Raw genomic sequence first — 19935 nt, forward strand, 5'->3', positions numbered from 1 at the left:
GGTTAGGGCCGCCTGTGGCCTGACATTCCCACCATCACCCCTGTCGGCCCCTGTACTCCTGGCCTCTGGAGGGAGGGGCAGAGGGGCTGGCAGGCCCCTGACGCGGGGAGTCCTGGTGCAGACCAGCCCTGGAGAGCTCCAGCTTGCCTCTCCCCTCCGCTCTGCTGGTGCCTTCAGGTCATCCCCCAGGGGGTAACTCCCAGCCCCTGCATCCCCTGCTGCCTGGTGATCACGGATGACCGCCTCTTCACGTGCCACGAGGACTGCCAGACCAGCTTCTTCCGCTCCCTGGGCACCGCCCAGCTGGCCGACATCAGCACCGTCTCCACTGAACCGGGCAAGGAGTACTGTGTCTTGGTGAGTCGGGTGGGGGGCGATGGAGGCAGGCCCTAACGAAGGAGCGCTGTGTCTGCTCACCTGGGGCCCCCGCTCTCCCCAGGAGTTTTCCCAGGACAGCCAGCAGCCCCTCCCACCCTGGGTCATTTACCTGAGCTGCACATCTGAACTGGACCGATTCCTGTCTGCACTGAACTCCGGGTGGAAAACCATCTACCAGGTACCCGGCTGCCCAGGCCCCTGCGGAGTGGAGCCGTTCCCTAGGGAAAGGAGCCCCTGCACGGCACAGACCGAGGCAGGAGTTGGGGGCCTGGGGCAGCACCATACTAGGAGCTCTGGGGTGGACATGAACGTGTAAAACCAAAGGGGCAAGACCCTGCCTCCCAGTGAGTGTGAGGCTAAAGCTAAGCATAGAGCCCAGGAAACGCCATTCCTGACCTTCTCAGTTACCCTGAAAAAGCCGGCATTAAGTGCCTACGGTGGGGCTAGAGCTGTGCCCGGATGATGGGGGCATGGAGCGCAGCACCAGGCTGAGAGGGCCTCATCGAATGCCTGCACAGATCGCAGTCTGAGCGCGTGCTGGGCTGCCCCGCGGAAGCTCCGGACCAGCCCTGGGCGGAGTTCCACGGCCCGCCTCCCGGCCCCACCCCCAGCCCCCTCCTCCGAGAACCGGGGCCTTCCCTGGAAGGAGGCGGCTCAGGGAGCCGCACCCCGTCGGCCTGAGCCCCTCCTTGAGGAGCCCGAGATCTCAGCAGCGTGGATGTAGTTTCAGGGCAAGGTTACACCCGGTGCGGGGGAACCCCACGGCCCCTCGGCTCCCTGGGGGCTCTCGGTGCAGCCCTCAGGTTCCCTGCACGCCCCACCCAGGTGGACCTCCCCCGTAAGGCCATCCAGGAAGCCTCCAACAAGAAGAAGTTCGAGGACGCCCTGAGCCTCATCCACAGCGCCTGGCAGCGGAGCGACAGCCTGTGCCGGGGCAGAGCCTCCCGGGACCCCTGGTGCTGAGGCGGAGCTGGCGGGCGTCCTGGAGGGGCCGGAGAGGGAGGCGGGTGAGCGGCTGCTGGGGCCAGGCTCCCGCCCTCGTTCCCGGGCAGCAGAACCACCGAGTGGGGCTTGAGACAAGGTCTCCCTCCCAGGGACCCAGAACGGGTGCCCAGCACCCTGGGCCTCCTGCCCGGCAGGTGGCAACTGGGAAGTGCTGGGGGCAGAGGGTCCGAGCCCTATGGGCTCTGCAGATGCACGGCCCCCTTCCCCGGGGCCACCGCCTCACTCCACGAGGGGAGCAGGACTCAGAGGGCAGGAGCCCCTCTTCCTCCCCTGGGTCAGGGGCCCGGGCAGAGGCTTAGGCCGCCCTGGGGGCTCTGAGTGCCCGGCCATCCCTGTTCATGTTTGAACATTCACCCGGCTGGGAGGGAAGCTGGAACACCGCGGTCTCAGTGCATGTCTTCTCCTCACTAGCTCCATCCCCAAGCACACTGCTCCCTGCCTTCCAGGGCCCGGGGGGTTGCAGGGGGCCGGGATGGCCCTCCCTGGCTACCAGGAGGCCCTGCATGTCCACGGCCCCCTACCTCCCCTCCTCCAAACCTGGCAGTGCCTGTAGGACCCAGGGATCAGGCCATCTCCTTTTTGCCAGGAGCAAAGGGGAGGGAGGAGGGCTTGGCGAGGAGCAAAGCCCACCAGCCTGTGTCCCCTGCCTGGCTGGAGCCAGGTCCTTCCCAAGAGGGCCCTCTGGGGGAAGGGGTCAGGTGGCCTGGGTTTTGTTTTTTAAAATAAAATAGACATGTTATATTGCCAAGACTCGTCACTGGCCCTTTTTGACCAGGGTGGAGGGGAGGGATCTCCGGCACCTCCTCTCAGGCCACTCGGCCCTTTGTTCCTCGTTCATTCCACAAATGCTCTTCCGTCAGATGCTCTGTGCCCACACTGGGATCCAGATCACTGGCCGCTGCCCCCCAGCACTCACTGAGTGGAGGAGTTCGGGCCCTGGGAGCTTCTTGGCCAGACCTTTGCCCTCCTTCCTGTTTCCTGCAGTGGCCAGGGGAGGGCAGCCACCAGCTCGGGTCCCAGGCCGTGGCTACACGGCCAGGGCAGGGCACTCCTGCCTGCCCTGCCTCCCCCAGCTCTGGGGGCTGAGTGCCGGCCACTCGGGATCAACCCGGGAGAATCCAGGCTGTCCCCAAGACCTCTTGTTGAGCTGCTACCCCGGGGCTGGCCGGAGGGTGCCCAGCCTGCCAGGCCTAGGAGGAGCTCTGCAGCCCTCAAGCCCCTCAGCACTGCGGCCTCCAGGGCCTCACAGCTGGGAGGAAAGGGGTGGCCACCTGGAAGAAGCAGGTGCGGAGGCCACAGAGGTGGGGTTCTGGGCAGGGCGGCCCTGCCTCTGGTTCTGATTGGGACTCGGGTGACGCAGGGTGGCCCTGGCAGGAGAGAGGTACCATGGGGCCGAGGCCGAGGTGGGCAAGGTGGTGCCGGCCCCCGACCTGAGCAGCCTGGCACCTGACAGTAATGCCCGGGGCTGGGAGGTCCCTCTTCACCAGGCACAAAGGTCCATTCCCATGCCTGGGCCTCTGCTCCAGAGAACCACAGCTCAGGAGCAGCTCCCACCAAGAGGAGGGGCAGGACTAGGGGTAGGCGTTCTTCACACATCTGTGATCCTCCGAAGAACCTCTGCAGTGGGTATCCACATCCCCATCTTACAGATGGACAGACCGAAGCTCAAAGAAAGGAACTGACTTGCCCAGGGCACACCTAATAGCCGCTCCTGGGATTCCAGATCAGTTCCACACGACTCCGGAGCCCTCTGCTCTCACTGGCAGTGGGACCACAGACCGTGGGAGCCAGAGTGGAAGACTGAGGCCGGGAAAGGGGACGGCACACAGTGGCAGGGGGGCGGGGCGGGGGGGGGGCGTTGCTGAGCTGCTGAGAGGAGCCTCCCAAGCAGCTGCCTCTTGCCCAGGGCCCTGAGCTACAGCAGGACTGGGCAAGCCCGAGGGAGGGCAGCTGCGCCAGCGCTTTGCCCAGGGCCAGAGGGAAGGCTGGGCACCAGCGCTTTGCCCGGGGCCAGAGGGGAGGCTGGAGGACCCGAGGGTCGGGAGGAGGTGTCTTGGCTCATTGGCACTTTCTGCCCCACCCCCCCACCCCCCCCCGTGTCTCCCTTGGGGCCCAGGTGACCTTTCCCCCAGATCCCAGGGTCCAGGCCCTCCCCGGCAGGGAGGTGTGGGGGACGTAGGAAGCTGGGATTGGTCCAGAGCCGGCGGGGGCGTGTCCCAGGCTCTCAGGAAGGAGCAGAGTAGGTGGACTCCTGAGATAGAGCAAGCCGCCTGGCAGCAGCCGGCCTCTCTGACCCGGACCTCTGCCCTCCAGACATGGCCCCAGGCTCCCTCGATCCCCAGCCCTGTGGCCCTGTGGGAGTGAAGACAGCCTAAGCACCGCCACCCCAGGGCCCGTGCCCATGCCTCTGACACGGGCACAGCCGGCCCCTGGCCCGGAGGCCAAGGAGACGGTGGCTCCAGCTGTGGACCTGGTGCTGGGCGCCTCGGCCTGTTGCCTGGCCTGTGTCTTCACCAACCCCCTGGAGGTGGTGAAGACGCGGCTGCAGCTGCAGGGGGAGCTGCAGGCCCGGGGCACCTATCCTCGGCACTACCGGGGCTTTGTGGCCTCCGTCGTCGCTGTGGCCCGTGCAGATGGGCTGTGCGGCCTGCAGAAGGGGCTGGCTGCCGGCCTCCTCTACCAGGGCCTCATGAACGGCGTCCGCTTCTACTGCTACAGCCTGGCATGCCAGGCCGGGCTCGCCCAGCAGCCGGGTGGCACCGTGGTCGCGGGCGCTGTGGCAGGGGCACTGGGAGCCTTCGTGGGGAGCCCTGCTTACCTGGTGAGTGCCTTGTCTCCATCTGCTCCCACCCTGGGACCCAGCTCCCATGGGGGCTCTGCAGCCTCCTGGGCTGGCCTCCGTGGAGCAGATGGGGTGGGGCTGCTCCCCGGGACATCCCTGCCCAGGCCTGGAATCTGCCCCTTGGTCCAGGGCACCAGGGCCTCGCCCTGAACCTTGCTCCCCTGGGGCCCCCGCCCCACTGGTCCTGAGCCGGGGGAGGGGGCAGAGGGTGGCAGGAGGTGTGCTAGCTCAGGGCCCCGTGGTCACTTGTCTCCCTGCACGCCCTGTGCAAGTTGAGCATAAAGCTTCCATCGAGAGAGGGCCCCACATCCTCGCCTGGATGCTACAGTCATCATCTCTCTTGGTCCCCAGAGCAGCCTTCCAAGGGTGAGCAGACAGGCGGAGAGAAGGTTAAGTCACTTGTCCCAGGTCACAGCCAGATGCAGACCCAAGCCGACTCCAACCCTATTCCACACACACACACCCCCAAGGCTGCGGGTGTGGGCTCAGGGAGGTCTGGGTGTCAGGGCCCGGGGAGGGGTGCCCTCAACACGCACAGCTCGTCCAGGGTCTTCTAAGGTTCCAGCCCCAGGCCCTGTGTCACCCCTGCTCTCACAGGTCAAAACGCAGCTGCAGGCTCAGACGGTGGCCGCGATGGCTGTGGGACACCAGCACCCTCACCAGGTGGGGACCGTCACTCCCCGGGGCTTCCCCGGCTGGGTGGGCTGGATGGGCCCCTGGGCAGGCAGGGGCCGCCCAGTGACCCTGTGCCCTCTCCCTGCAGAACGTCCTGGATGCCTTGGGGACCATCTGGCGGCAGCGGGGCCTGGCGGGGCTGTGGCAGGGTGTGGGTGGGGCCGTGCCACGGGTCATGGTGGGCTCGGCTGCTCAGCTGGCCACCTTCGCCTCCGCCAAGGCCTGGGTGCAGGAGCAACAGGTAAGGAGCGGGGGCACCCGCGCCCCTTATCGCGCCTCCACATCTCCAGCTGGACCCCACGCAGGGAAGCCCAGGGGGTGGTGACAGGCCCCTTAAGGAAGCCGAGGGCCCTGACTCTGCCCTCAGGGCCGTGGTTCTGGCCCTCAGGTCCAGCAAGAGTGGAGAGTCCGCAGTGAACCCTCCAGCTTAAAGGAGCTCAGGGCGGCGGGGGGCGGGGGGGGGAGTGGCCGGAGGGGCCTCATCTGCCCCCCTTTCCCTAGCTCTTCCAGCCCCCGGGCGCTGAGAGGATGGGGTGGGTGCCACGTGGGGGAGGGGGGAGGGGGGGAGGGCACTACAGGGCTCAGCAGCCTGTATGTCCCCACAGTGGCTCCCAGAGGACAGCTGGCTCGTGGCCCTGGCCGGCGGCATGATCAGCAGCGTAGCTGTGGTCACGGTCATGACCCCCTTCGACGTGGTCAGCACGCGGCTGTACAATCAGCCTGTGGACGGAGCGGGCAGGGTGAGCAGGGGACAGAGTGGGGGAGGGCGTGGGAGCTGGACAGCATCCCCCAACACACACACACACACACACACACACACACACACACAGCCAGAGACACGGAGAAGTGTGCCACACACACACATTAATTCGGCTTGTTTGCTGAACACCTATGTCCCAGGCACGTACTAAGCATTTTCACACCTGGATCCTATTCTGGATCCTATTCTGTCCTCACAACAACTTTCGTTCTCCTGGTGAGAAGACTGAGGCTCAGAGAGATCAAGTGACTTGCCTGAGGTCACGCAGCCGGTAGGTGGGGGAGCCTGAAGTGGAATCGAGGCCTGACCCCCCAGCCTCACAGGTGCACAGGGGCCGTCACGTACACTGGTGCAAGGTGTGCCGAACACAGAGGTGCCCTCCACGGGCTGAGTTAGCGGCGACATCCACCCGCGTGCCACTAACCAAGCTGAGCGCCTGGCCTGGGGCTGTGGCTGCCTGGAGGAAGAGGCCCTTTTTTAACTTTCACAGCCCGAAGGGTTACTGTTATGTGATTTGCCGAGCTTGGGGGAGTGCCCTTTCTGATGTGGGCACTCAGAAGCCCATACACAGACACACCCCATTGTGCCAGCCAAGGCCCCACGACACCTGTAGTGATGTCTGCCCTGTGTCTGTCCCCAGGGCCGGCTGTATGGCGGCCTCGCCGACTGCCTGGTGAAGATCTGGCGGCAGGAGGGCCCCCTGGCGCTCTACAAGGGTCTGGGCCCCACCTACCTGCGCCTGGGTCCCCACACCATCCTCAGCATGCTCTTCTGGGATGAGCTCCGGAAACTGGCCGGGCGGGCCCAGCACCAGGGCAGCTAGGCGGCGTCCTTCACCCTGACACAGCTGTGCCCTTGGCAGGAAGCGACGGCCTGCTCCACCTGGGAATGGCCGTCCAGGAGCCTGCCCAGGCCTAGGCCCTGCCGCAGGTTCGGGGAGAGTGTAGACAGCTGTGGTCAACCCAGCCCCATGGCCCACCCAGGGCCAACAGATCCGCCTTGAATCACCACCCACTCTGTTCTCCAGAAAGTTTCTCTTCCCTCTCTGTCCTGGGTAACCTTATCCCATTGTTATAACTCCTTCAGGGTGTGAACGTTACCATGAGCTGGGCCACTTACGTGCGCCAGATCGCTTAGTCCTCACACAGTAGGAGACGGTGAAATGCCCTGTTACTGATTCGGAAGTGGGGGCTCAGAAAGGTGAAGTGCTTTGACCACAGCCACACAGCTTTGAAGGGGCAGAGAACCCAGCTCTGCCCAGCCCAGACCTGTGCCCTTGGCAAGAGCCAGGACCGTGGGTGCTGGGGTGCCCCTGAGGGATCACTGTACACGTGGGGAGGCCCTGGGGAGCACCGTGAGGCCGTAATGTCATCGTCTGTGCTAGACTGCCAGGGCCGCCGTCATAGAGGACCTCAGACCAAGCGGCTTAAACAACAGAACGTTACTTTCTCATAATTCTGGAGGCCAGATGTCTGATCAAGGTGTCGGCAGGGTTGGTTTCCTCTGAGGCCTCTCTTCTTGGCTTGCAGATGGCCGTCTTCTCCATGTCCCCACACGGTCTTCCCTCTGTGTGTCTGTGTCCTAGTCCCTTCCTATAAGGACACCAGTCATATTGGACTAGGATCCACCCTTAATGACCGCATATTAACTTACTCATCAATACTTCCTTTGAGAATTGCTTTCTTTAGGACTCCGAAGAGTCACATTCTGAGGTTAGAACTTCAATAGATGAATCTGGGGAGGGGGAGGGGACGCAATTCAGCGCATCAACTGAGGGCTTTTACTGAGGGTCCCCTAGGTGCCCAGCACTGTGGACATTGGCACAGATTCTCACGACAGTCCTGGAAGGTAGCGCTTGATGGTGCCTGTTGTTCAGGTGAGCAGACTCAGGTCCCGGGAAAGGAAGTGACCTGCCCAAGGTAGTAGAGCTGGGCGGCCTCATCCCAGGCTCTCTCCCCACGCTGCAGCCACCCTCCCACCATGGGCGTGTTCCTAAGGCCTGCACCGACCTTTGTGCTACAGAAGTGGATGCTGAGTCCCTGAAGGGGCAGGACTGGCGGAGAGGTCAAGCAGCCTGAACTACCTTCCCTGCCACACCCCATGTCTGCAAAGCGCTGCTCCCCAGGGGCAGCCCTGCTGCACACTCCAAACCAATAAAGTTTTCTATTTTGTCTACTTCAACGACTCCCCTCTGTTGGCAGCCTCAGTCTCCCGACCCCCGAACCCACACCCTTGGCTCGCTCTCCTCGGTCTGAGAAAGGAGGATCCAAAAGAACTGGGGCGAGCCAGCCCCGCCCCGTAGGCCAAGTGAGGCCTGCCACCTAGTGGACACGGGGAGGATCGTCAAGGCGGGCTGCCCTACGGCGCAGGAGGGGAGGGCCCAGAGCTGGATCCCAGCCCCGGGCTGTGGCGGGAGCGACGCCCCCTTCCAGACCTTGGGCTGAGAGAGCAGAGCCTGACCTCAGGCTGTGGGGAGATCGAAGCCCCCCTTCCAGACCTTGGGCTGAGGGCGGGACCCAGACTGGAGGCTGGGGGAGGGCAGAAGAGGCGAGGCCTGGGGCTTCAGGAAGGGATGGGTGGCAAGGCCCGGGGGTGGGTTGGTCTCTGTCCTGAGAAAAGCAGGACAGAGACCAGCCCACCCAGAGATGCCCCCCACCCCATGCTGCCCAAATGGGGAGACCCTGGGCAGCGGTCTTAACCCAGCAACCCAAAGGTTTAAGGCCCTGGCTCTCCTCCCCTCCCCTTGCCTCCCTTCCCCTCGCCTGGGCTTTTGACCCCTCCCAGCCCCTCCCCTCGCCTCCACCACCTTTGCCCGGTGGTGGTGACGTTGCGGTGTCTCTGGCGCAGACCAGGCCGGAGGCTGGGGCTGGATCCTGGCGGCCATGTTCTCCCTGCTGTCCCTCCCCTCCTGGCTCCCCAGCCTCCCCTCCTTTGAGTGGGGCTCCGGCCTCCTCGACGCCCTCCTGCAAGGTGAGCCCCTCCCCCATCCCCCTCAGCCCCACCCCCTCCGGGGCACCAGCCCGGCGCAAGACGAACCCCACCCACGTGCGTCTCCCACCGCCCCCTCCTCTAACCCTACCAAGCTGCCTACCCTCCCTACTAACCCCGTCAGGCCTCGTCGGGGCCTGCGGAGTCTCCGTCCTGAACAACCTCCTGAAGGTCTACTTCTTCGTGGGCTGTACCAAGTGAGTGCCCGCCTCCCCGGCCCCCTCCCAGGCCCCTGGAGCCCACACTGCATGCGACTCTGGCCTCCTCCGAGGGCAGGACTGGGAGGGAGAGACCACCCGTCCTTAACCCCCAGGGTGTGGCTGGGGGCACCGGTACCCCCTCCAGGGACGAGGCTGGTGGTTCTGCCCCTCTGCCCGTGCCCCCTCTACCTCCACAGTGACCCGGAGCGGCGGCTTGAAAAGGAACGGCTGCGGGCCCAGTGGGCCTCGCTGGAGACCGTGCACCTGGCAGGGCTGGCCCTGATCCTGACGGTCGTGCAGGTCCGGGTGGCCGCCCTTGTGGTGCTCGAGTTCTCCCTCCGGGCTGTCTCCATGCTGCTTTCCCTGGACAAGGTAAGACCACAGGCAGGTGGTGGGTGAGGACTGCCCGGCCCTGGGCCCTAGTTTTCACCCCCAAATACAGGAAACTGGGCCCGGTTGTCATCGCCAAAGCCAAGTCTCCACTCAGAGTGGACACCACCCCAGTCCAAGAAGATAACACAGCAGCTCCCGGATGTCGAGAGCTTCCCGTGAGCCAGGCACGGTGCTAGATGCTTTGAGTGCATCGTCTCATCCTCAGAACCACAAGGGATAAAAGTCTGCTGTGATCCCGATCTCCCACATGGGAAACTAAGGCTCAGAGATGCTACGTGGCTTATCTGTGGCCAACAACCAGCAAGAAGTAGAGTCGGGCTTTGAACCCAGGCCTCGAAGGCTTTGAGCCACCACCCTTCAGCAAGCAGATAGGTCCCAAGTAATAATCACGATTGAAATTAAGCTGAAAGAAATGATTCCAGTAGGGCTTGACCTGAAGGCAATATTCCCTCTTCGGGAACGGCCTCCCACAGAGTGGACCACCTGTACCTTGACACCCTCTGGGCCCCCGCGCGGTGAGCGCACACAATCGTGGCCCCTCTCTGCCCCCTCCCCCGCCCAGGGCGCCCGGGGCACCGAGAGGCTGCAGCTGTACCTACTGTGCCAGTACTCGCTGGGCTGCGGGCTGACCTGCAGCCTGAGCTTCCTGCAGGAGGGCGCCCCGCACCGCACGCTGAACCTGCTGCTGGGCCTGGGGCTGGCCGCGCTGCTCCGCTCGGGCAGCCGGCGCCTCCGCCGCCACGTCTGCCAGCTCTACGAGCTGCACAGTAGCCAGCGCTACTGTGGGGTCTGCCTGGGCCTGCTGGCTGGCGCTTGCAGCCTCCCCCGGCTGCTGGGCCGCGCCCTGGCCGTGACCTTTGCAGTGGGCAACCTGGCAGCCGTGACCCTCCTCAACCGGGACTTCCTGACCACCTCGGAGGCTGTGCGTTTCTGGATGCCGCTCACCATCTGCTACGCCCTGCTGGTCATCTACATGCAGGGTGAGGGTCGCGGGCGGCAGTTCATTCACTCGACACTCACATCCCACCGTCTGACCCAGGCCCAGCGCTGTGCTAGGCCCTGGGGAGGCCGACGACACTCAGACCCTGCCCCTGCCATCCCAGAGCACCCAGCCTGCTAGCAGGGGCCACACAGTGGGGCAACTCAGATAAGGGTGCAGCGTGCAGGGGGAGCCTGGAGACACGGTACTTGAATTGGGCCTTGAAGGATAAGCAGGAGCCCCTGGGAGAGATGAGGGAGCAAAGGAGATCCTGGCAGAGGGAACCATAAATGCCAAAGCCCAGAAGTGAGACAAGGCATGAAAACGGAGTGCTGTCACGGAGGCAAGTGGAGCAGATGAGGCTGGCTGGGTTCACAGGGGCCTGATGGAGAGCTGTCATCATCTTGGCAAGGCAGTGTGATGAGAAGCCATTGCAGGGGTTTTTTAAATTTATTTTATTATTTTTTTTATTTTTTACTTTTTTGCGGTACGCGGGCCTGTCACTGTTGTGGCCTCTCCCGTTGCGGAGCACAGGCTCAGGACGCGCAGGCTCAGCGGCCATGGCTCACGGGCCCAGCCGCTCCGCAGCATGGGGGATCTTCCCGGACCAGGGCACGAACCCGTGTCCCCTGCAACGGCAGGCGGACTCTCAACCACTGCGCCACCAGGGAAGCCCCATTGCAGGGTTTTAAGCAGGGGAAAGTGACCTGATCAGATCTGGGCTCTAGGAGGAGCCACCTGGCTGCAGGGTAGGGATGGGATGGAAGAGTCAGGACAAGGAAGGGCAGTCAGGCAGGCAGAACAGCAGGTACAAAGGCCCTGTGGTGGGAAGGAATCTAGCATGCTTGGTGAAAACTTGGATCGCTGGGGCTAGAGAGCAAGGGGGACCAAGTCAGAGATGAGATGAGGTCGGAGAGGGGACTCCAGTCACATGGGGCGGGACCTCCCAAGGTGAGGAGTTTGGAGTTTACTCCAAATGCAGTGGGAAGTCCTGGGAGGATTGTAAGCAGGGGAATGATTTCATCTCGTTAGTGTGTTGGGAAGGCTACCGGCTGCTGAGTACACGCTGAGTTGTAGGGTCAAGATCAGAAGACGGGAGCCCAGTGAGGAGCCTGCTGTGAGAGATGAAGGGCGCTGGGACCCAGATCTACTTGGTAGAAAGAGCTCATAGGGCTTCCTGATGGAACGGACGAGGGAGTGCAGGAAAGAGGAGTCAGGACACCTCCTGTCCTGACTGCAGGGGGAGACTGGGGGTGGGCAGTGAGGCCTGGGAGGAAGAAGCACCCCTGTAGTTGCTGGGAGTGGGTGTGGGGTGAGAAGGAAGGGAGCGGGGCTGCCTGGCGAGGGGAAGGCATGCGCTGAGGAGAGCGGCGGGGGGAGCTGGGGGGTCCAGGCAAGCGACTCGGTGGGACCTCAGGGCAGGCAGACAGGCGGACGGTGACAGGGACCGTGTCTCTGCAGAGGAGCGGCAGCAGCATCCCGGCCTGCAGAGCCAGGTCCAGACGGTGCTGGTACGCATGTGCGGCCTCTTTCTGCTGCTGCTGACCGTGGGCCGCTGGCTGGACCTCGTGGGCATCTTCACCTCCCTGCTGGGCGAGTTCTGGTGCCTGCTGGACACCCGCACCCTGTTTGATCTTTGCCAGATACAGGTGGGCACCCCCTCCCTGAACGTGCCCCAGACACTGAAGCCTCACTCCAGACAGCCCTGGGAGCCTCGACAGGTTTTCAGAAGAGCCGGGTGACCTCTGTTGGGGTGGGGGTCGGAGGCGGCTGAAATCCCCTCTCCTACCTGGGGTTAACTTTTGACCCCTCGGTAGCCAGGGTCACTAGGAACGGGGCGGGCGCCCCCCACCCTATCCAGTGCCCCAGAAGACCCCGAACGGGAGGAAGGTCCTGAAAATCGGGAGGTTGAGGCCCCCCTGTGGGGTGGGGGAACTGAGTGGCACCCTCCATCCCTTCCTCCCTGCCTGCCCGCAGGATTTTCCATCCCAGAGGCCTTCCGCGTCAGCTCCAAGCCAGCCCCGGCCCTCGGCACCTGCCCGGCCGCAGGGGACGGCCCCCTCCTGACTTACCTCAGCAAGGACCTGGAGTCTCTCAGAGCCGCCCGGGCTCACCTGGAGGCCTCGACCCCAGGATACTGCCTGGCGGCAGGACGGCAGGGCTGCCCCCCACCTGGAGCACTGAGGGCCCCCGGGAGGGAGGAGAGGATTTGGGGCTGGGCCCCTCAGAGGGTGGGGACGCATGGAGGCTGCTGGGTTAACCCTCTTTTTCTCAGGGTGGGCAATGGGTACAGCCCCTCAGCCCTGCCTTCCCGGAGCGTTGGGGGGTGGGGAGAGATTGTATCCTCAGAATGGCTTCCTCCTTTACCAACCTCTCTTGCCCTGTCCACAGACAGTAAAGGTGATTCTCTCAGATTTGTCTCAGAATCATGAACGCACAGAGAGGTGAAGAGGCTTTCCTAAGGCCACAGAGCTCTCTGACTGAGGCAGGCTCCTGGGATATGGGCCAGCTGGGTCCCTGGGGTTCAGGAATTTACTATTGTTGTGGCTGAGGACATGACAGGTATGCGGTGGCGTGGATGGGCACGTGGTCTGGGACTCACCTGCTTCTTGGGTGGATGATGCCCGCATCCTGTCCCATCCTAGGCTAAGAAACAACTGGAGGGAGTATGATGCCTAGGCCTCTATTGGTGCTCTTGGTCCCCAGCCTCTGACCCTGACACGAGGATCCTTCCCGTCTCAGCCCTGTTCAGCCTTGTATCCCCTGCAGGGCCCAGCTCATGAAGGCCACAGAGTATATGGAAAAATGTTGGGTACCAGCTCCCCTGCTTACTTGCTGTGTGGCCTTGGGTAGGCCACTGCCCCTCTCTGAGCCTGTCAGAACAACTACCATGTGTTGGGCACTGCGCTGAGCATTTTTATTATCTCATTTCATTTTAACATCAGCCCCAAGAGGCAGGTACTCTTATTCCTTTTTAGATTCAGAAACCGCGGCTCAGAGAGACTAAGTAACTTGCCCAAGGACACTCAGCTAGTTAGTGGCAAGACAGGATTTGAATCAGGTAGCCTGACCCGCAGAGTTCAAGTGCTGTGCATGTTCCCTGCTCCCCACTTCTTGTTGAAGAATTGGGGCCAGGGAAACTAACAGAGGTGGGCGTAAAAAATATGGCAGGTCCATTCCTGGTAGGTTCTGGAATGTTGTTCCCACCACCTTCTGTCCAGGTTAGCCTGAGGCTCTACCCACACCCATGTTCTCCTGGCCCAGGCACCCAGCCCACGAGGTAGTTTGTGTCCATGGGGATTGAGGGCCCCAACTCAGAGGCCCTTTCCCAGGAGGGACCCCATAGAGCAAAGGAGACTGCCAGCCAGGGGACTTCCAAAGGGGTTGTGAGGGTCAGGTTGTCTGGGAGAGGCAGGGGAGGCACCAGGGAGGAGGTGGGACCTGGAGAAGGTTCTTTGAGGATTCCAGGCTCTAATGGGTCCCACATCTCAGCAAAGCCCACCGTGGTCACCCGAAGTCTACTGCTTTGGAGCAGACAGAGTCTGGCCTAAGATTCCACTCCCCACCCTGGGTGCACCTGAGATACAGGGACAGGCTGGCCCCAAGGCTGGACGGGGCGGTTTCAGCTCATTCCTCCAGGAATGGCCACCAACAGACAGTTCAAGCCCAACTTCTGATCCCCTGCTCTCCATCCCACCCCCAGGAGGGGCCTTTCAGCCCCAGAGTAACTGAGGTGGGGGAAGTGCCTGTGGATGCCCCTCCCCCAATACAGAACCCAGCCCCCCTCTGCCTGGGAGTGTGCTTGGTTCCCTCTGGGCAGGAAACTTGCCCCAGTCTAGGAGGAAATGGCTCAGTTAGGTGAGCACAAGGCCAGCCCCTTGCCAGAGCCAGACTGGACACCGGGTTCCAACTAGGGCCTGATGTTTTTGCTGGAAGGTTCCCTGGCCTCCCAGCCCCCCACACAGCCCGGGACCCGGTGGGGACAGGGCTGGGAGGAGATTGGACTTGGCAGACCTTTCCTTTTTATGGGCACAGGGACTGTTTTCCAAACAAAAATTGGGCCACGTGGGCTGGAATAGTATTCTTTTCTTATCTATTAAATTATTTTTGTGAAAACTCTGACAAGGGTATAAAAATTAGATCACTCTAGTGAGCCCTACCAAACAAAGAGAACTAGGCCTGAAGTCCAGAGGGCAGAGGAAATCAAAAAGGCACGGTCTGCAACAGGGCCGTGAAGCTGAACTTGTTCTGCCACGGACCATGAGATCCCCAATCCTGGGCCCGAAACCACATCCTTCTGAAGAGGTGGGAAACCCGGGCCCCAGTCCCTGCTGAGAGGGAACGGTACCTCTGGAGCACCTGGGGTTGGGGTGAGCCTTCCTCCTCCCTCCTGAGCCCCCGCACCTGTGGGTTTTCTGAGCTATGGCGTTGTCCCTCTTGATGTCCTGCATTCCTTCCCCTATTACTGAACATCTGCATGGGGCGAGGCTCTGGGGCAAACACTGAGGATGAGCAAGATGCCCAAGTAGCAACTGGTGCTGGAAAAAAAAAAAAAAAAGTTGGGCCTGGGGACAGAGTGACGGGGGTGAAGGAGGGTGTATTTGTCATCTACAGCTATGTAGCAAATGGCCCTGAAACAGCAGCGTAAAGCAACAGACACTTATCGTCTCGCTTTTTCTGGGGGTTGGGAATCCAGGTGCAGCTTGGCTGGGTCTTCTGGCTCAGAGTCTCACAGGCCACAGTCAAGGTGTCACCTAAGGCTGTGGTGTCATCCTAAGGCTCGACTGGAGCAGGATCCACTTCCAGTCTCACTCACGTTGCTATCGGCAGGATTCAGTCTATGACGGGCTAGTGGACCGAGGGGCTCAGTTCCTCTCTGGCTATTGGCCAGGGTCTCCCTCAGTTCCTTGCCACGTGGGCCTCTCCATAGGGCAGCCCACGACATGGCAGCCAGCTTCCCTCTGTGATGCAAGTCAGGGAGACAGACAGAAGATGAGCAGGACAGAAGTCACTGTCTCTGTAACCCCGTGTTAAAAGCGACATCCCACTCTTCTGCTCTATTCTGTTGGTTAGAAGCAAGTCGCTGGGTCTAGCCCACCTTTTAGAGAAAGGGATTACACAAGGGCATGGCAGAGGGTGGGGGTTCTCAGGGGGCCGTTTTAGAAGCTGCCTTCCACAGAAGCCTTCTTTGAGGAGACCTGAATGGACTGCAGGAGCAGGCCAAGCGGAAAGGTGAGGGAAGAACACCCCAGGCTGAGAGAACGGCACGGGTAAAGGCCCTGAGGTGGGAACAAGCTGGGAGAATCCAGGAACAGCAGGAAATTTAGCATGGCTGGAGCCTCAGAGAGAGGATGGAGTGGCAGGAATGAGGTCACAGAGGTGGGCAGGGACCAGATTGCTCAGGGCCACGGCCAGCATTAGGAATTTATTCCCCTGTGATGGGCAGCTAGTGGAGGGTTTGCACATGGAGGTGACATAATCTGACTTTTACGTTTTTATTTTTTATTTTATTATTATTTTTTTTTTTTGCGGTACGCGGGCCTCTCACTGTTGTGGCCTCTCCCGTTGCGGAGCACAGGCTCCGGACGCGCAGGCTCAGCGGCCATGGCTCACAGGCCTGGCCGCTCCGCGGCATGTGGGATCTTCCCGGACCAGGGCACGAACCCGTGTCCCCTGCATCAGCAGGCGGACTCTCAACCACTGCGCCACCAGGGAAGCCCTGACTTTTACGTTTTTAAAGGATTCCTCTCCTTGCTGTTTTTAGAATAGACAGTGTAGGAACAGTAAACTAGTTTGAAGGCATTTGAAACAACCCAGATGAGAGCACAGGGGCTTGGACCAGGGTGGTGGCCGTGGAGGTGGCCAGGATGGTTGGATTCTGAACATGTTTTGAGAGATTGATAAGATTTCCTGGTCAATTAGATGTGGGCTTGAGAGGAAGAGAGGAATCCTGGGAACTCTTTGATTTGGGACCTGAGCAACTGGGTGAATGAGATGAGGGCCTCCAGGGTCAGAGCAGGGTTACCTCAAGCACGTGTGGTCATTATCAGTGGAGGGTCCAGGTGTTGTGAAGGGTGTGATGTGGTCAGGGGTTCAGAGAGACCTCGCTGACAAAGAGCTGCAGAAACCAATCCTGAAGGTTGAGGGGGAGTTCCCAGGACATGGGGTGGTGGTGAAGCCCAGGCAGGTCTCGAGGCTCCTGAGTGGCCTGAGGGATGGAGGAGGGGTTGGGTCAGTGTGGCTGGAGCCCAGGAGGCAACGGGTACAGTGGTGGGAGATGCTGTCACGGAAGTGGGCTGGGGCCAGATCGCCAGGACAGGGGAGGGGTTTCGCATTTTCCCCAAGAGCAGCGGGAGCCGCAGAAGGGGTGTCGGGGCGTGTGATGATCACGTGCTGCTTTAGCGAGATGGCCTGGCCGGCTTGGAGAGTGGATTGCAAGGAGTAAGAGCAGGACGAGTCCAATTTTAAGGGTCTCCTTTAGGGACTTCCCTGGCGGTCCAATGGTTAGGACTCCGCACTTCCAAGGCAGGGGGCGCAGGTTTGATCACTGGTCAGGGAACTAAGATCCCACATGCCGCATGGTACGGCCAAAAAAAAAAAAGAAAGGGTCCCCTTTAGAAAAAAGCATACAAAATTCATATGAAAGTGAATATTGATTGAGAATGGGAAAGAAAAGCAGGACGAGCTGCTGGAACCCTGGAGATGTGGGTCCTTCTTCTGACATCTCTGTGGGCAGTTTGCCAGGAACACTTAGAGAGAAATGTTTCCTGAGTGTAACCTGGCTGCCCCTCCCTCCTACAACACTTCATTACTTCCAGAGACCCCCAGTCCTCACAGGGGCCGTGCAAGTGAGAGGCCTGAGCATAAGTTTCATTAACTTCACAGTAAGCCCACCTCTGCGGAAGAGAGAAGCGGGGAGGCCGGCGAGGGGCCCTGGCAGGGTCTAGGCCACATTACACTTCAGCAAGGAGGCGTCTCAGGGATGGGGGTCCTCACTGCCAGAGAGCAGTGAGGTGTTGGATAGATGCTGGTGGAGGCTCGCAGTGAAGCGGGAGCTCGAGGAGGGGCCTGGGGTCGGTGGGGGAACGGGGCTCTGCCCCTGGCAAGCAGCCGAGGGCTTGGGACAGGCTCAGGGACCCTCTCAAGTGAGTGATGCCAGGACTTCCTTTCCTCTGTCCACAGAAGGGGCTCTGACCTTCAAGGCCTGGGTCAAGGACGGGCCTTTCCAGCCCACTGAGACTCACGCCCCGCCATGGCCACCCCACACGTCCCGCCCCTCATCGTGAAGGCTGTGCGGGTGTGCTTAGTTGAGGGGGGGCTGTGGGAACCGGGGGGTCCAGCCAGAGCCAGCTCAGGACACTGGACCAGGAGGGGATTAAGAGCCAGACGTTGTTGTCACGGCCAGGTCTAGAGGCTGGGCCCTGCCTGGCCCAAGTGGACACAGGCTTGGGGGCCTGAGAGTGGGGAACTCCATGTGGCTATAACTGTGGCTTGGTTACTCCCTACTTGGTTTTTGAACATTTCCCTACACGCTTGGCCTGTTTAGTAAAAGGGCTTGGAGCTAGACTACATGGGCTTGAAAGAAGCTTCCTAACGGAGATGACCCTGAGCAAGTTACTCTCTCTGTGCCTCAGTTTCCCCACTTGTTGAGAGGACTGAACAGGATGATGGACGTAGGGCACTTAGACCGGAGCCTGACTGTGGCCTCTAGGGCCCTCCGCATCGCCCCCTCCCCACAAGGGACTGCAACTCAGTCTCGGCCAAGCCCTTCTGGTGTGAAGGGTCAGTGAACACGCTGAGTAAGAGGGACTGGGAAGGAGGCACCGGCTCAGGCGGCAGAAGCAGGAACGGATCTCAGCGAAGCAAGAGAATGAAGAGGTCTCCCGCCTCCCCGTTTTGTCCACCAGACTGCTCCCCGGGTAGAGGAAGAAGAAGCATGTTTGCATTTTATTTGCAAAGAGCTGCGTGAGGAATTGTAAGCCTGAGCTCCGTATTTTTCTTGCATTATTTTCCCCCAGCCTTCAGGACGACCTTGTAAGGAGTTGATTGTTCTTTTCTCTATCTTCCCAGAGAACACTCAAGGTTCAGAGAAATTAAGTGACTTGCCCAAGGTCACAGAGCTAATAAGTGGGGGAGCCAACATCCAAATTCAAGTGGGTCTGACTCCAAAACCCAGGCTTCTTAAAGGCTCACTACCCTTTACTACTTCTCATATGATTTGCATATGCAGCTCCTTAAGACCCCCTACTCTTACTCCTGCATTTCATCAGAATTACTGAGACCCTACTATGTGCCAAGCACTGTGCTGGGTGCTGGAGACACGGAGAATAATAAGACACAGCCCTGCTCCCAGTTTGGTGGGTAAAGCATATTGGTTCAACCCAGCAGCCTTGAAATGAATCCATAGGATTGACATGAGTCCTGACACCTGGAGTAATCAGAGCAGGCTTCTCAAAAGTGGTGACAGTGGTGCAGAGTTTGGAGGAAGAGATGATCCAGACCCATGGAGTCTCACCAATATTCCTCATGACTTTGCTTTAAGCCACAGAAATAGTTTTAACTGGTTGAAGAAAAATGAAGAAAAAAGAGAATGCATTGGCTCCAGAGATCCAGAGGTAGGACTTCAAGCATGGCTGGATCCAGCAGCCTAAGTGATGTAATCAGTTATCTCCTTTTTTTAAAAAGTAAATTTATTTATTTTATTTATTTATTTTTGGCTGCATTGGGTCTTCATTGCTGTACGCAGGCTTTCTCTAGTTGCAGCGAGCTGAGGTTACTCTTCGTTGCGGTGTGTGGACTTCTCATTGCAGTGGCTTCTCTCATTGCAGAGCATGGGCTCTAGGCGTGCGGGCTTCAGTAATTGTGGCACGCGGGCTCAGTAGTTGTGGCTCGCAGGCTCTACAGCGCAGGCTCAGCTGTTGTGGCGCACAGGCTTAGTTGCTCCGCAGCATGTGGGATCTTCCCGAACCAGGGCTTGAATCCGTGTCCTCTGTATTGGCAGGCGGATTCTTAACCACTGCACCACCAGGGAAGCCCATTATAGATTTGGGTCTCCTTCTCTATCATCTTTGCCCTGCTGTCGTCTGTCTTGGTCCAAGTGTTGGCATAAATGGTGCCAAGCTTGCATCCTGTCACCCTGGAAAAATACTGCCTCTTTCTACATAGTTCCAGCCAGGCACTGAGAGTGGGAGTGAGCTTTCCCAAAGAGAAATTGGGTGCTGTTACCAGAATCCAAGAAAGTGATGCTAACTGACAGGAACCACGATGTCCCTTCGATTCTCCAGCAGAACCAAGTCTTCCTTCCCTTCAGCACTTTTGTCCATCTCACTATAATATCCCCAAACCTCTGTCCTCTATATGATGGGAAGAGAAAAGCAACTCACCTGAACACCTACTAAGCGCCAGGAAAACTCATCCACATTCATTCCAACAAATCCTCACAAAGCCACAGGGAGGTTCTGCTATCCCAGGTTCACGAGAGGAAACTGAGGCTCAGAGAGAAGTGACTTGCCCAAGGTAACAGGCTGGCATGTGACAGAGCTGCAGTCACTCACAGATACTGCTGTTACTCATATCTGTGCTTGCCCCCCTCCCCCTGCAACCTGCCACTGCTACAGTTTGTGGGAGCCCCCACTTCCCTGCATTGCTGCACCCCTGCCCAGCTCCTAGCACAGTAGATGCTCAGGAAACAAGTGCTGAACTGACCTGACTTCGA

At 60.3% G+C, this 19935-nt stretch overlaps 3 protein-coding genes across 9 annotated transcripts in view; all 3 read left to right on the top strand.

Moving 5' to 3' along the window:
- Positions 1 to 2131, top strand: part of PLEKHM2 (pleckstrin homology and RUN domain containing M2) — a 38055-nt gene extending 35924 nt beyond the window's left edge. For all 3 annotated transcript variants that reach the window (XM_060014949.1, XM_060014933.1, XM_060014940.1), the window contains 3 exons: positions 178 to 357; positions 440 to 556; positions 1204 to 2131. In XM_060014949.1, coding sequence (XP_059870932.1) covers positions 178 to 357; positions 440 to 556; positions 1204 to 1341 — 435 coding nt within the window. In that variant the 3' untranslated portion in view covers positions 1342 to 2131. The remainder of the gene's footprint in view (positions 1 to 177; positions 358 to 439; positions 557 to 1203) is intronic.
- A 1372-nt stretch (positions 2132 to 3503) lies between these two features.
- SLC25A34 (solute carrier family 25 member 34) lies at positions 3504 to 7858 on the top strand. Of its 3 annotated transcripts, XR_009519917.2 has the most exons (6): positions 3504 to 4204; positions 4823 to 4888; positions 4989 to 5141; positions 5506 to 5640; positions 6301 to 7536; positions 7628 to 7774. XR_009519917.2 is itself a non-coding variant. In XM_060014962.2 (5 exons), the coding sequence occupies exons 1-5, from the start codon at positions 3785 to 3787 to the stop codon at positions 6481 to 6483; spliced, it is 957 nt and encodes a 318-aa protein (XP_059870945.1). In that variant the 5' UTR covers positions 3504 to 3784; the 3' UTR covers positions 6484 to 7795. The 3 variants fall into 3 exon arrangements, 2 of the variants coding, with proteins under 2 accessions (XP_059870945.1, XP_059870959.1); XM_060014962.2 differs by having other exon boundaries at positions 6301 to 7795; XM_060014976.1 differs by lacking the exon at positions 6301 to 7536 and having other exon boundaries at positions 3510 to 4204; positions 7628 to 7858.
- Positions 7859 to 8330: 472 nt separating this feature from the next.
- Positions 8331 to 12648, top strand: TMEM82 (transmembrane protein 82). Of its 3 annotated transcripts, XM_060033133.1 has the most exons (6): positions 8464 to 8630; positions 8773 to 8845; positions 9046 to 9220; positions 9804 to 10221; positions 11682 to 11869; positions 12198 to 12648. In XM_060033133.1, the coding sequence occupies exons 1-6, from the start codon at positions 8543 to 8545 to the stop codon at positions 12285 to 12287; spliced, it is 1032 nt and encodes a 343-aa protein (XP_059889116.1). In that variant the 5' UTR covers positions 8464 to 8542; the 3' UTR covers positions 12288 to 12648. The 3 variants fall into 3 exon arrangements, with proteins under 3 accessions (XP_059889046.1, XP_059889116.1, XP_059889190.1); XM_060033063.1 differs by having other exon boundaries at positions 8331 to 8845; XM_060033207.1 differs by lacking the exon at positions 8773 to 8845 and having other exon boundaries at positions 8522 to 8630; positions 9046 to 10221.
- The last annotated feature ends 7287 nt before the right edge of the window (positions 12649 to 19935 follow it).

This window comes from Delphinus delphis, chromosome 1 (genome assembly GCF_949987515.2).
Source record: "Delphinus delphis chromosome 1, mDelDel1.2, whole genome shotgun sequence".
NCBI lineage: Eukaryota > Metazoa > Chordata > Mammalia > Artiodactyla > Delphinidae > Delphinus > Delphinus delphis.

What these genes read in the sequence shown, in the direction of transcription:
- SLC25A34 (XM_060014962.2), top strand. Translation starts at nt 3,785, where the DNA reads ATGCCTCTGACACGGGCACAGCCGGCCCCTGGCCCGGAGGCCAAGGAG. An exon ending in TGGGGAGCCCTGCTTACCTG is followed by an intron (nt 4,205 to 4,822) that starts GTGAGTGCCTTG and finishes CTGCTCTCACAG; the next exon opens with GTCAAAACGCAGCTGCAGGC. An exon ending in CTGTGGACGGAGCGGGCAGG is followed by an intron (nt 5,641 to 6,300) that starts GTGAGCAGGGGA and finishes GTCTGTCCCCAG; the next exon opens with GGCCGGCTGTATGGCGGCCT.
- TMEM82 (XM_060033063.1), top strand. Translation starts at nt 8,331, where the DNA reads ATGGGGAGACCCTGGGCAGCGGTCTTAACCCAGCAACCCAAAGGTTTA. An exon ending in TGCTGCTTTCCCTGGACAAG is followed by an intron (nt 9,221 to 9,803) that starts GTAAGACCACAG and finishes TCCCCCGCCCAG; the next exon opens with GGCGCCCGGGGCACCGAGAG. An exon ending in TTGATCTTTGCCAGATACAG is followed by an intron (nt 11,870 to 12,197) that starts GTGGGCACCCCC and finishes GCCTGCCCGCAG; the next exon opens with GATTTTCCATCCCAGAGGCC.